Source organism: Gekko japonicus, unplaced genomic scaffold (assembly GCF_001447785.1).
Source record: "Gekko japonicus isolate JY-2015 unplaced genomic scaffold, Gekko_japonicus_V1.1 scaffold1467, whole genome shotgun sequence".
Classification (NCBI taxonomy): domain Eukaryota; kingdom Metazoa; phylum Chordata; class Lepidosauria; order Squamata; family Gekkonidae; genus Gekko; species Gekko japonicus.
The window spans coordinates 373,672-390,272 of record NW_015162527.1 but is presented as its reverse complement, the minus strand read 5'-3'; the positions used below and the strand labels follow the sequence as shown (position 1 = coordinate 390,272).

General features: G+C 40.2%; 1 protein-coding gene across 1 annotated transcript in view; it reads right to left on the bottom strand.

Moving 5' to 3' along the window:
* Positions 1-207: 207 nt before the first annotated feature.
* Positions 208-16,601, bottom strand: part of ELAVL4 (ELAV like neuron-specific RNA binding protein 4) — a 135,869-nt gene continuing 119,475 nt past the window's right edge. Inside the window, exons 4-7 of the mRNA XM_015406285.1 lie at positions 12,217-12,370; positions 11,248-11,473; positions 4,441-4,479; positions 208-535 (exon numbers count right to left, since the gene is read on the bottom strand). Coding sequence (XP_015261771.1) covers positions 208-535; positions 4,441-4,479; positions 11,248-11,473; positions 12,217-12,370 — 747 coding nt within the window. The remainder of the gene's footprint in view (positions 536-4,440; positions 4,480-11,247; positions 11,474-12,216; positions 12,371-16,601) is intronic.

Here is a 16,601-nt window from a genome sequence, read left to right as displayed (position 1 = left end):
AATGCATCAAAGGTTTGTTTGTTTTTCTAAGCATTATAAAATCCTTTCCTGTTCACAGGATATCCAATGTTTTAATACTTAGGCAACACTGGCTTATAAAAGTCCATGGTTGAGTATAAGCCTTCAAGAGTTTTTTTTTGTTTTGTTCGTATATATATTATAAATATATATATTTATTTATAATAATTATTATTAAGGATATGAAATTCAGGATTTATGGGTTTTGTTGGTTTTAAAGGAAACTTGCAATACTCTGTCTCCTAAGCGGTATCCATTAAGGCTGGCAATTGCCATGGCGGCTTCATCATAGTTGGTCATGGTGACAAAGCCAAATCCCTTGCACTTGTTGGTGTTGAAATCACGGATCACCTTGACATTATTGACTGCTCCAAAGGGGCCAAACAGCTGCCACAGCACACTTTCATCTGAGTCAGGTGATAAGTTGTAGACAAAGATGCACCATCCAGTCCCAGTATGGCCAGGAATATTCATTCCCACAAGGCTGGTCATCCCATCAATTGTGATTGGGGAAAACCTATCAGGTTAACAAAGGGGGGGGGAGAGGAAAAAAGAGGACGAATATATAGACAACAATTTTCAAGTACAATTTACATAAAATAACAAAACTCAGATAAAAATCCAGCTTGTACATACTCTTCTGTAGTGAACACACATTCTATTACAACTTCAGTTATATAACTGCTGCTAAATGCCCCAGAAGCCACAACTGCTACTCTTAAAACCACTGGAACTGGGTGTCTCAGCACTGGCCTTGGATCATCTGGTCAAACTTCAGAGCACTTTATAATCAAAGGAACTCTCCTTTGTGCTGAAATCTAGTAGTGTTTTTATCTGATTAGGCTGCAGCTAAATACTTTAGTACCATGTTAACATCCAACTTCTGCAAACCTCTGATTCAGTAAAAAATTATCATTTGTATATTTGTTTCTTCATTACTAAATACAACAAAAATGGTTCAAAGTGAATATATCACTACACACTCTTCCTTGTGAGCAAAATGGCACAAAAGGAATGTTTGTGTGAATGTGCACATACTTGCACGCACAACCTATTTAGTTGAAATGAAAGGTATATGATAGATTACAACTTCTATCCATCCAAATGTGTAATGTGAAATATTAATGTACAAGCAGGGGACATGTAAAGACTCGCAGGGGCATCTCAATTTCCTCTGTATCTCTTTCCCTCCCTATTTCCTCTTTCCTTTCCCTGGCAGCCTCCATAGCCTCTCCCCATTTCCTGCTTCCTTCTTTTCTTTCTACTCACCAGACAACCTACCTTTATCTGCTCCCATCTTCAGCTTTCCCTCATTCCCTCCCCCTGGCAGCTTCTCAGCGAAAGAAATCTGACTGAGTTTCACAGAGGTTGCCAGTGCTGGCTAAGCCCAGCTGTGCAGTGGCTACTGAGCCAGGCCAAGTTGCATGATGGCTGCTGGGCTAGGTGGTGTTGCCAATGAGTATCCAGTGGTCTTCACCAATCCTGCCCCTGGTGAATTCTTGTCCATCCAGCATGCAAGAAGGACACAGGTCAGTATCCTTTCCAAGGCTGTTTTGTCCTCCATAGCTTTGCTTTACAGAAACCAATGGTTGGAAGGCTCAGCAATATAGTTGTAGTTGCCTAGCAAACTGCAAAATGGTAAGACCATAGTGGGAATTCTTTTCTTACAGTTGTTGTTTCTATTATTTGGGGGGGGGGTTAATCCTCAGATTTTGAGGGGTAAGATTTTTCTGTAAACTTGGCACTTTATTCAGGTTTGTAAAGAAGTCTCTCTCTAGCTCCGTTTTGTGGATCTGTTGATCTATGCTCTATGGTACAGTTCAGAATTAGATGCATAATAAGTGGAAGGACCTACAAGTATTTTCAGGGAGCATCTAATTATTGCTGTTCTCACTATTCCCCACTATTTCTGCTATTTCCACTGTTTCCTCTTTCCTTTCCTTGAAAGCCTCATAGCCTCTCCTGTTTTCCTGCTTTCGTTTCTCCTTCCCACCCACCAGCCAACCTACCTTTATGTATTCCTCTGCCTTCAGCTTTCCCTCCCCATCAGTCTGTATTTGGGGAAACTATGGCTCAGTTGTACAGTGCCAGCCAGTGGGCTGGGATCTAATTGTGCAGTGCTGGCTGCCAAGCCCTAACCAATTGCATGGTGGGGGACCTGCCAAGACTTACAGGGGACACCTCACTTTCCCTCATATCTCCCTCCCCACACTATTTCCTCTTTCCCTCTCCTGGGAAATCTTTCCCTGCTTCTTTTTCTCCTTACCACCCACCCACCCACCTTTTATCTGCCCCCTCCCATCTTGAACTACTTTTAAAAATTTATTTCACTTATACCCAATCTTCCCCCAAAATGCGGACCCAAAGCAGTTGGCGCCTCCATTTAATCCTCACAGCAACTCTGTGAGGTAGATTAGGTTGGAAATGTGTAACTGCCCAAAAAGTCACGCAATGAACTTTCATGGCAGACTGGTGATATGCACCTGGGTCCTCAGATCCTAGTCTGAAACTCTAACTTACTATATCACAATGGGTTTTGTGAACGGATGAACAGCCAGTCCTGGGTGAGTCATGCAAGTTGCATGGTATCTAGTTGCCTGGTGGTTGCTGCCAGGCCTGGCCCTAGTAAGTCTTTCCTCAAAGACCAAAACAGCTTTGGAAAAGGCCCTCCCCTCCCCCTGCCTTCTACTGACAGAAACCAAGATTTAAAGGCTGGCAATACTATTGTGGTTGCCTAGCAATTCCCACAATAGCCAATGCAGAGGGCATTCATTTCTTAAAGGTACAGATGCTGCTTCTATTATTTTGGGTAGTTTAACACATCAGTGTGGGTTACATAAAAAGGCATAACAAGTGTTCCATATTTGTAGTAGGTTCCACCTCAGAACCTTCTTTCAGCACCATAAACATTAAAACACTGGACCTGTCTTGTGAAGATGAGTAGTCTGATCCCTACCCTCCTTGCACATACTTTCTTCCGTTTCTGGAATTCATCCCTCCAGGTTCTCCTGTCTCCTTCTCCTTTTCCATTGACAACTAGTTTGCTCTTGACTAGGCTTTGTAGGGAGGAGTATAATTTGAATAAAAGTAACCATAGTTGGGAATTTAGCATAAGATAATACAACTGAACACTAGGATAGTGCAAAGTGAGTTGGGATATAATTGCTTGCTCTTTTACATTTCCATACTGATTCCTCATGTTCTAGTCTATATCCTGGTTAGGATAGTAAAATTACTTTCTGGTTAAGCACTTGCCCTCCCTTTCATCTCCCCCAGTCCCAGGAGATTTATTTTGCCAGATGAGAACTGCGTATAAACAGCCTTAAATTATCCCTTCTTACTCTGGGACATGTTTTAGAAAAAGTTGTGTAGGAAAAAATCTAAAATAGTGCTAAAATCTATGGCTGCAGTGAGGTGGGGCATAGTTAATCCACTTTAAATCATTACAAAAGGACTAGTACATAATATTACAATCCAGAAATACTATATAGGTTGTGGAGTAATGAATCTACATATTCACACCATACACACAATGTAGCATGTAATATGGGACATGTGCACACCTAGTTTGTGACATCATACACTTCTGTGATATCTTCACCCTTCTGGAAGTTGGAGGATCGCGGGATTCAAAATGTGTTCACATAGCAATGGACACCCTTGTAACATTTGTAAGAGGTTTGTGCAGGGTCTCTGCTATCATACATATGTTTCTAAACAGTGTAAAATGGTCCTTAGTGGCTACATTTTTACAAACTCCTTCACTGATGCAGTTGAATTATTAACAGAGAAGACATACTACTGTAATGTTTTGATGCATTATGACAGTACTTTCAAATTTCCAGTAATCCAAAAAATTAAATCAAAAACAGAGCAAGCAACTTTCATAAAATTAAAATCAGACAAACAATAGGTTGCAAATTACTGGAAATGCTTGTTAAACCTGTAACAAAAGGAAACTTAGGCCTGATTAAGGTGCACACAGTTACGGAGTTTTAAAGAAGTTCAGTAAAGGAGAGGCTAAACATCTCCCTAAAAATTTCAGCTAGCAAGTTTTTAGTCACATTTTCAGAGGTAATTTTATATTATAAACCCTATGACAATAAACTCTGATAAAGTGAAATTTAAAACCCTTTAACAGGACACTTTAGAAATTGGAATGCTTGTACCTGTTGCACCTAAACCACCTGTAACAAAAGAAAAGGTGGGGAAAAAATCCACACATTATTTTTGTTTGTATGTATGTTTGTGCATGGTGTTAAAAAAAACCCAACTGAAGTGCAAACTAAAAGACAGAAAAACAATTGACATGCTGGTGGGAAAAGAAGGAATTAAAAACAAAATAAAGTTAGTGAATCAAAAAAAATATGGCACCAATCTGTGCCAACATGGACATCTGGCAATCTGTGGAATTCTAATTACCTCTTTACGCCATAGGCCATATTAAGCAAATTGTCCAGCCTGAAAAGAGAAGGAGGGTCTCTGGGTTAATGTATCACAGATGGCAAGATCACTCAATGGAACCTTTATTAATAATGCTCCATTTTCAAAAAAGAAATTCTCAGTATCATTTCCTGTACATCTAGCTGGTCTAATCAATCAGTGCTATAAAGCTTGCTGTACTTCCACAACAAATGAATGCCTTTTTTACATGTGCTGTTAGCATTTCAGTCAATTCTGTGTTTATTGCATCAGCGAATATGCCATAGCAACAATGATTCAATCAAAATAAAACAGAACAGAAAAAAATCCAAACATTTTCATAGGAAAGATTAAAATGCATAACCATCATTTAAAATATCTCAAAATAAAACTGCCTTACAATCCAAATGGCTAATGACCCAGAGTAGAGTAATTGGTGTGCAGGTCAACCATACATCGTCACCTTTATCTTTGTGATGGCAGCACCAAACCTTGCCATTCGAAAAGCAATAAATTTATTCTTATCTGCCCGCACTAATACTAATTTATCCTGATCTGACCTTCCCGGGAAGTGAGATATAATGGTCCTCAAAAATCTTTTACATTCAGCCTCAAATCTCGGGCACTGGATTGCAACATGGGACAAGTCCTTAATGAACCTATAGTCACAGGAGCAAACTCTCACTGTAGAGAATCCAATTGAAGCGACCTTTTAAAACTGCATGTGGTAGAGTATCTAGGTGTACATTAGTGAAAGCCTTTCTATACTCATAATTCAGTATATCAGTAAAGTACACTGGAAGCAACAGGGGAGAGGAAAATAACTGCCTGTAAAGGAGGGTTGTTCTCAAAATTCCTGCTAATCCAACATCAGTTTTGGCACTCCAGTCTAACAATCTTTGCTTTACTAAAAGTTTGGCTACATGAAAGTCAATACTCCTCAGTTATGCGACCCCCAAGAAAACAGCTTTAAAAGGGGATTAGATAGACTCATGGAAGACAAGCCTATCAATGGCTACTAGTGATGGTGAATGAAGGGAACCTCCACATTCAGAGGCACTAAACCTCTGAACCCGAGTCAGGATGCAACATCAGCAACTTCTAAGGACTGGATATCTCCAGAGCCCAAATTTCTACTCCATAAAGCAACCCAGGCAGTAATTTCATTTTAAAAATTTCTAAAGTTGGAGAAACCAGGCAACCTCCTTTTTCCCTATAAAATCTAAGGATACCAAGGGCAGTCTTTTCAAGGTTATGCTTAGCATAATCAATATGGGCTGTCCAAGAGCCCAACTGATGGAACACCACCCCTAAATACTTAAAGCTAGACACCTGTTCTAATGGCTTCTCGTCCATTGTCCATTTGTAATGATGTTGTCTTCCACTAAAGACCATGATTCTAGTTTTATCATAATTTACATTGAGCAGGTTTGTTTTACAATAGGAGCTGTACTGTTTCAGCAACCTTTTGAGATCAATTTGGGTATCAGAGATCAGTATTGTATTGTTGGTATAGAGTAAAATTGAGATGGTCTTTCCACTTACTCTTGCTGGAAAAAAATGAGATCCTGACAGGTATTCTACCATATTATTTATGTATACATTAAAGAGTAATGGGGCCAAGATACAACCCTGACATACCCCTTTTGGAGTTTTAACTGAGAGACGGTTGGCCATCAATACCTAATCTGATCTTTAAACTGGTATCTACATAAAGGCTTTTTAACATGCTCTACCAATCTATTATTGATGTTCATATTAATTAATTTTGTCCACAAATGATATCTTGGGATGGAACCAAATGCACCTAGATAATCCGATCAAGTATTTATTAATAAAATGTTGTAACAGAAAGCAATGGTCCTGTCTAAATCCAATTTGCTGTGCTGCTAACGAGTCATTTTCATTTATGCATGTCTCCAGCTTCAGTAGATGTCTTGCATAGAGTTTTCTAATCACATAGTTAGCTGGATCAGTATGCTCCTTTTATACATTGGCACAACAATAGAAGAGGTCAGTTCCTGGGAAAACCTACCAGACCTATCTATATAATAAATAGGGTGGTTAAAACAGGTGCCCACCAGTTCTATAAAGCTTTCAGACAGTCACAGGGAATAAATTTTTCACCTGGGGCTTTATTATTCCTGGTTGCAGAAATTAGAGATTATATTTCACTAATAGGTAACAGGTGGCCACTCTGGTGAATTAGCTGATGGCATTATCATGGGAATGTTGCCTCCTGAGCTGGATCATGAAATAGTTTTTAAAAGTGTTCTTCTCAGCAATCTTTAGATATAGAATCTATCTCATGATGTACTCTCACTTCTGAAGTTGCCAGTATGTCCCAAAATTTCAGCATGTCTTTCTGAGTTAAGGCCAAGGTGAGCTCTTTGAAGCAAGTTTTTTTTTCTTAGAGTAGGTTTTTAAATTTATTATGGAGCTCAAAAAAGGACTTAAGTAAGCAGCTGACTCTGCTTGTACACCCTAATGGCATGCCTTCATTGCTTTTTCATATTTGAGTATTCACTGTTCTTAAATTGCCCTCTTCCATTTGATATTCTAACATCCTTAGTCAAGAAGGGCCTCAAGGATTTAATTAACTCACCAGGTGTCAGGGCAGCCTCAATATCTTGTGCTACAATAATTTTTTCCGTAACCTCAAGGAATGTTTCACTATCCAACACCTGTTGTATTTCATGTTGGAGTATATAGGACCATTTCAGATGAATATGAGCTATAATTTCAGCCTGAGATATTGATGCTCCAGAGTCCCACAAGGCTTCAAAAATACAAATACAGAATATAAGTGGTTGGTGGTCCAACCAACCCTGGAAATGGCTCAACTTCAAAATGCAATATATCATCACAGAGATTCGGGGAGGGCGGGATACAAATCCAAAGAATAAAATAAATAAATAAATAAATATAGTCAATCAAACTGACGCCCTTCTAATTCTAATAAGTGAATTCTCCACATTTCTCTCCCTCTATGTGGCCATTTAGTATTATAAAATTGAGCTTGTTGATCAACTAGCTGAAAATTACTCCAGGTTTCTTAACAGAGGGTGCTGTTAATAAAGAAAGATAACAATACCACCAGCAAAAAATCTGAATCAGCTCAGAAGATTTCCACTTTTGATTTTATTTTGCAGAGAAACTGTCAGAATTGTAGTGATTTACCTATTCATTGCTATTAAACCTGAAAACAAAATTACACAGTAAAAGATGCACTTTAAAATATTCTAGCTGCAGCTGTTTAAGAATTCAGGTGTCTTCACACCATACATTTTGCCTTTGTTAGTGAGAAGTTACTTTTTATTTCTGAAGCCTATCATAGAATATGATTCAATGTCTTTGGAAATCAAATTGTTAAGAAAACAAACAAAAACCTGAGAAAGTTCAACTTGATAGAATGTCGAGAAAACATTAACGACAATTAAAGGTCTCCCCAAATTTTCAATACACGCCTATTTTTGTATTAATAAATTATACAACGAATCCCTTTTTCAAAATTTTTTGAAAGACAAGGATGATCTCTCGGGCAATAAATATCAAAAAAAGAATGGCTTGTTTGGAAAAAAAAAGAACCATTAAAACTATTATGTGTATCATACCTTTATCAAGTGAACCAAGAATTGCAAAAAATATAGCAAAAAATGTAAAGACCAACAATAAAACTTTCTTCAAATACATTAGAAGCAGGAAACCAGCCAGGGAGGCAGTGGGGCCCTTGGATGACCAAGGGGTAAAAGGAGTACTGAAGGATGATAGGGAAATGGCTGAGAAGCTAAATGCATTTTTTGCCTCCGTCTTCACTGTGGAAGATGAGAGGTGCTTGCCCACTCCAGAGCCGCTGAGTTCGGGAGGGGTGTTGAAAGACCTGAGTCAGATTGAGGTGACGAGAGAGGAGGTCCTAAAACTGATAGACAACTTAAAAACTGATAAATCACCAGGCCCAGATGGCATACATCCGAGAGTTCTGAAAGAACTCAAATGTGAACTTGTAGATCTCCTGACAAAGATATGTAATCTTTCCTTAAAATCTGCCTCCATTCCTGAGGATTGGAAGGTAGCTAATGTCACTCCCATCTTTAAAAAGGGTTCCAGAGGAGATCCGGGAAATTACAGGCCAGTCCGTCTGACGTCGATACCGGGTAAATTGGTGGAAACCATTATTAAGGAAAGAATTAGTAGGCACATAGATGAACAAAACCTATTGAGGCAGACTCAACATGGGTTCTGTAAGGGAAGATCTTGTCTCACTAACCTGTTAATGTTCTTTGAGGGGGTGAACAAACATGTGGACAAGAGGGATCCAATAGATATTATTTACCTTGACTTCCAGAAAGCTTTTGATAAAGTTCCTCATCAAAGGCTCCTAAGTAAGCTCAAAAATCATGGGATAGAAGGACAAGTCCTTTTATGGATCAAAAACTGGCTAATTAATAGAAAACAGAGAGTGAGTATAAATGGGCAATTTTCTCAGTGGAGGGTGGTAAGCAGTGGGGTACCGCAGGGATCAGTACTTGGTCCACTGCTTTTTAACTTGTTCATTAATGATTTGGAGATGGGAGTAAGCAGTGAAGTGGCTAAATTTGCGGATGATACGAAGTTGTTCAGGGTGGTGAAAACCAGTGAGGATTGTGAGGCACTCCAAGGGGATCTGTCAAGGATGGGCGAGTGGGCGTCAACATGGCAAATGGGGTTCAATGTGGCCAAGTGCAAGGTGATGCACATTGGAGCCAAAAATCCTAACTATAAATACACGTTGATGGGGTCTGAACTGGCAGAGACTGATCAAGAGAGAGATCTTGGAGTTGTAGTAGATAACTCACTGAAAATGTCGAGACAGTGTGTGACTGCAATAAAGAAGGCCAATGCTATGCTGGGGATTATTAGGAAGGGTATTGAAAACAGATCAGCCAATATAATAATGCCCCTATATAAATCAATGGTGAGACCTCATTTGGAATACTGTGTGCAGTTCTGGGCACCACACCTTAAAAAGGATATTATAGCTTTGGAAAAAGTGCAGAAAAGGGCAACTCGAATGATAAAAGGGTTGGAACACTTTCCCTATGAGGAAAGGTTAAGGCGCTTAGGGCTCTTTAGCTTGGAGAAATGATGACTGAGGGGTGACATGATTGAGGTTTATAAGATTATGCATGGGAAAGAGCAGGTAGAGAAAGAGGTACTTTTCTCCCTTTCTCACAATACAAGAACTCGTGGGCACTCCATGAAATTGCTGAGCGGTCGGGTTAGAATGGATAAAAGGAAGTACTTCTTCACCCAAAGAGTGATTAACACTTGGAATTCACTGCCACAGGAAGTGGTGGCAGCTACAAGCATAGACGGCTTCAAAAGGGAATTAGATAAGCATATGGAACAGAGGTCCATCAGTGGCTATTAGCCACAAGGTATAGATAGGGACTCTGGGGCAAGTGATGCTCTGTCATCTTGGTGCTTGGGGGGGTCAACAGTGGGATGGCTTCTAATGTCCTGGCCCCACTGGTGGACCTCCTGATAGCACTGGTATTTCTGGCCACTGTGTGATACAGAGTGTTGGACTGGATGGGCCTTGGCCTGATCCAACATTGGCATCTCTTATGTTCTTATGTTCTTATGCTATGGACAGATTTTAAATTCTATGGCATTTTCTGAATAATTTATTCAAAATTTTATATATTGCAAGTATTGCATTCAAAATACAGAAGCATCCAAGTGTTGCTAGAAAGTGAGTTGCACTGACATACATAAAATGCACCATACATAAATATTTATCCCAGAAGCTAATTAAAACATAATTAAACCAAGAGTTTGATGCAAATGGACATAAGCAAGTGCACCCAGGTTCCCTGTCACCCTAATCAAATCCAAGTGTGGAAACAAATTTCCATAACAAAATGTAACCAGAGTTCATGAGCACAGCCTTTCTATTAGCTGAGGTCTGGTTCACATATGCAGGGGAATAAGCTGGTAACGACTGGAGGCAGTAAAATGGACTGCAAGTGAAACACAGATTATATTGTGAAATGTTCCTCTATGATGAACATTCTGTGCAAAAAGGGAACCAGCAGGGCAAGCAAACGAGTAGGCAGAACGTTGCTCCCTGCTGTATTAAGTTTTTAAAATTTGCATGGATTTATTTTAATATTTATTTTGTTCAACATTTAATGTTAGAAACTATCGCCTGCAGTTTCATGGTGCAGCCAGTTATACCCACTCAGGGCTTTGCTACCTCTTTATAACCCAATGGACCTCCATGTGTGAACCAGTCTTGGGGGGGAAAGAGGTCAGTACTCTCTGCTCTGACTATGCCAGTTAAATAGCAGGACAGTGGAAGGACCGAGTCCCATGCTTCCTTCACCTTCCATTTGTGTAACAAGCTTCTGTTTCCAGGTCTGATAGGTGGTAACATCCTGGGGTGAGTGACTCTGCAAGCTCACAGCTTTCTGCCGCACTTCTGGATAGGGGCCTGGATCTATCAGCCTTGTCACAATATTCAGATGCATCCAGCTTTTGTATGCTTTAAAATCCTATTACTCTAAATAAAAAATTAACAATACAACAAAATTGTTCTTAACTTTTATGTGGATTCACATGGCATTAAATCAATTTAATATTATTTGACATGAAACTAATTATCCTATTATCCTAAACAACTGATCTGTCACTTAATTAACTTGCTACAGGTAAGAAGTGGACCATCCCAGACACAGTGAAAGAATACCCAGGGACTTGCTTTTCAGCAAAACCATTGAGATGAATGATGATAATCAGAATATACATTCTTTTGGAGATAGTTACCTGAATCTCTGAGCTTGGTGGTGGAGAGGTCCAGGGTAGCGTCTGTTGGGAGACTGGTACAATTGGGAAAGGAGGGCTTGGCTTGTTTTCTGACTGGGGTTGTTAGCAAACTTCACAGTAATCGGTTCTGTAGCACCACTAGGCTTCTGGCCATTAAGTCCCTTTATGGCTTCTTCTGCTTCTATTCTCTTATCAAAACGGATAAATCCCACACCTCGAGAAACACCTAGGAAAAGAATACTGCATTAACTAAGCAAAGGAAAAAAGAAAAAGCTTCTCAGGATGTATGTATCATGCCTAGCTCAATACAGTGATCCTGAAGGAAATCTATTACAATCCTAATACCTCTTTCTATGAAACTGCATTCATAATTTTATAAGTTACAAAGAATGTGAAAACATGTAAATGCTTTTATTCCTCTTCTTTTTTTTTACCATCAAGTTTCAGCTGATTTATGGCAAACTTGTAGGGTTTTCAAGGCAAGAGACATTCAGAGGTGGTTTGCCATTGCGTGCCTCTGCATTCCTTGGCGGTCTCCCATCCAAACACTGACAATGGCTAACCCTGTTTAACTTTGGATATCTGATGATATCAGGCTAGCCTAGACTAGCCAGGACAGGGCTTTTATTCATATACATTCACAATATAAAATATTCTCATAAGCAAATTCACATATTGATTTCCACCTGCCCCCCAAAACAAACCCTTAACTTGTAACAGTTCCACAGCACATTTCATAAGGCTTCCTCAGTTCCACTCGTCAGTCGCCAACATACTATTTGGAAATCATTGTTGTTGATGGATTATTTCCTTCTATCAGTAAACTGGAATGTTCAGTTGCCTTTAATTTTACATTTCAGAAACTATTAGGATCATGTAGATTCAACATCAATGAATCCGAGATGCAAGGAATAAATTAAGGTTTCATAAGGTTTAAAAAACATGTAAACTAAGAAAATCTTTTTCAACCTGTGACTTGATCAACCAGAATTCGTGAGGTGATGATGCGCCCATATTGCGAGAAAAGCTGCTCTAGCTCTTTCTGGGTCATCGTTTTTGGAAGGCCGCTGACATAAAGGTTAGCATCTCTGATTGATGCTGAACTTGGACGGGCATAGGAAACCTAAGAGAAAACAACACATTGTTAAATTACATACTATGTTTTAGACAAAGGCTTTATCATGTACTTAGTTAACAGGTTATTTTAATTTTTGCCTCACAAGCTTTGATAATGCCATATATGTTTAAAATTATCTTGTAGTTTGATTTCCCTTGCTCTTACTACATTGAACCAAGAACTAGGAAAATATTGAGAATAAAAGGAAAACTGGAAAGAATTATAAAAGAGTTGTAATGATAAGGGTCTCTAGATCCAGGAATAAAAGCAGTGATAGTAGACAGACCAATTATTTGTCCAGCCCTCCATATATCAGCTTTGTAAAATTACTTCTATAAAATGTAATAAATGTATAAAATGGTGTACTGTGTTCAGCACAATACTAGTATAGCAGCTTCAGGACTGTTCTTTTTTAATAGCTGGAAACTGATCAGACTATTTCCAAAATGTTCATATGAAACTAGTAAGAGCTGTCCTTACTACATTTACTGAAGTAGTAGCAAAGCATTTATTCAGTGAACTCAACATCTCACTATCTGAAACTCATTTAAACTGTCCCTCACACAATTTAGATTTGAAAACATGGTAAAAGTCCAGCTAATGTGTATTACAGTTTATACAGCAGCTCTAATAACCTTTAATGGAATACAGCAATACTTTGTATTATCAACTTAAAATTGCTTTGAATAAGAGCAATCTACATGCAAAAGAAATTTGTCAATTGTTTTTGCATTTAAATCCTTAAATCAATGCTTGTAATTCCACATAATAATATGAAACTATGTGGGTTGGGGCATATTATAATACTGAAATACATAAACCAAAAAAACTTTCTATGCTCATGTAATATAAATCATTTCAAGCCAGCTTATCTGTGACTTGCAATATCACATTCATGCAGCATGATATCACATTTATGCATATAGAGGATGGTACAGAGTTGTTTTCTGTTGCCCCAGAAGACTGGACCAGAACCAAGGGGTTGAAATTAAATCAGAAGAGTTTTCAGCTAAACATTAGAAAGAACTTCCTGACAGAGCAGTTCCTTGGGAGCTGGTGGGCTCTCCTTCTTTGGAGGTTTTCAAACAGAGGCTAGAAGGCCGACAACAATGCTGGTTCTGTGAACTTATGCAGATCATGAGGGCAGGAAGGGTTGCATCAGTGCTTAGTTCTTGTGGCCTTTTCTTACAAGCCCAGGGAAATGCTGAATGTCACTTTGGGATCAGGAAGTAATTTTTCACCAGGCCAATTTGGCTGGAGATCCTGGAGGTTTTTTGTCATCTTCTGGGCGTGGAACAGTGGTCACTGGGATATGGGGACCAAGTATTTCTGAATTTCCTGCATTGTGCAGGGGGTTGGACTAGATAACCCTGGAGGTCCCTTCCAACTCTTTGATTCTATGATGTGTGGAGGGGATTCAGTCACAAAGATGACAAGCAACACTCTTTTTTCCAGAACAGAATCGATAGATGTATATATTTTCTCCACTGCTAAAAATAGATTTTGACTCAACAGAGAAAATTATATAGGATGACTAATATTTGTCTCTGCAGCCTTTATTAGAGAAAAAACATTGAAAGATTTTTACACTGCAAGGAAATCACAAAAAGGGAGTGGAGAGGAAAGAAAAGGAGTCAGTTACAACATATGATACTAATTCTTAAATTGTTGGAAGGGCTCCAGTTGGAGTGTTATGACACCTGAAGGGAAGAAAAAATTCTAAGGATGACCAGGATCCCAAGGTAAGGAGGACCTCCCATTCATATCAGCCAGCACTTGGGTAGGCTGAATGTCTCCTGGCAGAAGAATGTTAACAACCAACACTGGATTTATGAGTGTGACTACATCCTCACTGCTCCATCATCACAACACAGCTTTATTTATTTATTTATTTCAATTTGTATCCCACCCTCCCTGCCGAGGCAGGCGCAGGGTGGCTTACAGTAAATTTTTAAAAATACATTAAAATAGCAATGCATCAACACGATGCAGAATCATAAAACTATGTACATAATCTAACAAGGAACACATTTAAATAAGTGCAAATAATATGCTGGTGGTGGTAGCATTGCCTCCTGATCCCTGTAGGCCATGATACGATGGTAACAACGAAATACGGCCCAAGGCCATAGCAGTTGGTATCACAGGCTGTTGCTGTTAACATAAAGGGCCTTGCCCCAGTTCAGTTGGTAGCGGCTCCTAATCGAATGCCTGGTGGAAGAGCTCCATTTTCCAGGCCCTATGGAACTGTCAAAGGTCCCGCAGGGCCCTAGTATCTTCCAGGAGCTCATTCCACCAGTATGGAGCTGCTATTGAAAAGGCCCTGGCCCTGGTAGAGGCCAGTCTGGCATCTTTCAGTCCAGGGAGGGTCAAGTGGTTTCGAGACCCCGACCTCAGTGCTCTCTGGGGAACATACAGGAAAAGGCGGCCCCTCAGGTAGGCAGGCCCCAGACCACAGAGGGCTTTAAAGGTCAGAACCAGCACCTTGAAATGAATCCGGTATGCTATCGGGAAGAGCGCGGCCGAAGGATCTCCTGGAGGCGACCTTCGATGGGAAAACCGAAATTTGCTAAGGCCCTGCAAGCATCCCCTGAAGAGGAGGAGGGGGAATCCAGCGGCTCGGAATTGGAGCAGGCGGGAAACGACCAGGTCCTGCTGTAAACGGCGCACAGCGGCAGGACCCTTCTTCTGAAGCGCCAAAAGTGGTGAGCGAACCCCCTTCGCTGTTCTTTTTAACGGTATTGTTAATGAACCCATTGAGGGGGACTCATGTGCGTGTCAAAGCGCTCATTGACTCCGGGTGTGGGAGAGACTTAATTAGCTCGACTGTGGTGTCGGGGCTGGAAGCAGGAATAAAAAAGTTGAAGTCCCCTTTAATTTTCACCCAAATGGATGGGGCACCCATGAAACCTTGCTTATACGAGACTATGCCGTTGGGTTTGGGGGCGGGTGAGCACTGGGAACAACGTTCTTTTATTCTCACTCCGAACTCGCACTTTTCATTGGTGCTGGGAGCACCTTGGCTTTACAGTCATGACCCTTAATTAAGCTTGTTTATTCCAGTTTTGTCCTTGCGTCTGTTAAACACCATGTATTAGGCTTATGCTGATTTCCTGCTCACCCTCTATCCATATGTATGGACTGGTAACTTATTTGTTTTTTATTATTATTTATTTAATATATATCCCGCCCTCCCTGCACAGGGAGGCTCAGGGCAGCTTACAGAACATATATATGTGTATATATACAAAACAACAGGATATGATCAAAACACAAAATTTAAATAAAACACACAGCATAAAATCATAAGTGCTGGAAACATAAGTGCTGGTAAATGGTGGTGGTGTTCTCTTGGCATCCAAATAATCAGCTGCCACATAGACTGAGTTCTTGCCAGGCTGTTAGTTATTAAAGGTAAAAGTTCCCTTGCTCAAAGGCCAGTCGAATCCGACTCTAGGGTTGCGGTGCTCATCTCCGTTTCAAAGCCAAAGAGCCAGCACTGTCTGAAGACATTTCCGTGGTCATGTGGCCGGCATGACTAAACACCAAGGTGCATGGAACGCTGTTACCTTCCCACTGAAGTGGTACCTATTTATCTACTTTTAATGTCTTGCTTTCGAACTGCTAGGTTGGCAGGAGCTGGACTAGAGACAGGAGCTCACTCCGTCATGCGGCACTCGGGTCTCGAACTGCTGAACTACTGACCTTCCACAGCCTGCAGTTCAGCATCTTAACCACTAGGTTAGTGCTAATGTTAGGGCCAGGGCCTTCTTCTTCTTCTTCTTCTTCTTCTTCTTCTTCTTCTTCTTCTTCTTCTTCTTCTTCTTCTTCTTCTTCTTCTTCTTCTTCTTCTTCTTCTTTGGGGTACATATGGGGAAAGCTTTGGGGTACATATGGGGAAAGGCGGTCCCTTAAGTATGCAGGACCTTGGCCATAAAGGGCTTTAAAGGTTAAAACCAGCACCTTGAAGCAGACTCAGTATGCTATAGGTAGCCAGTGCAGCATCCTTAGCACAGGTTGGATGTGGTCCCGAATTGGGATTCCCATCAACAGCCTGACCACAGCGTTTTGCATCAGCTGCATTTTCCGGATTTGCGACAAGGGCAGCCCCATGTAGAGGGCATTACAGTAATCCAATCTCGAGGTGACTATCGCATGGATCACTGTTGCCAGATCATTGCATTCAAGGAAGAGAACCAGCTGCCTAATCAGCCGAAGATGGTAAAAGGCTGCCTTG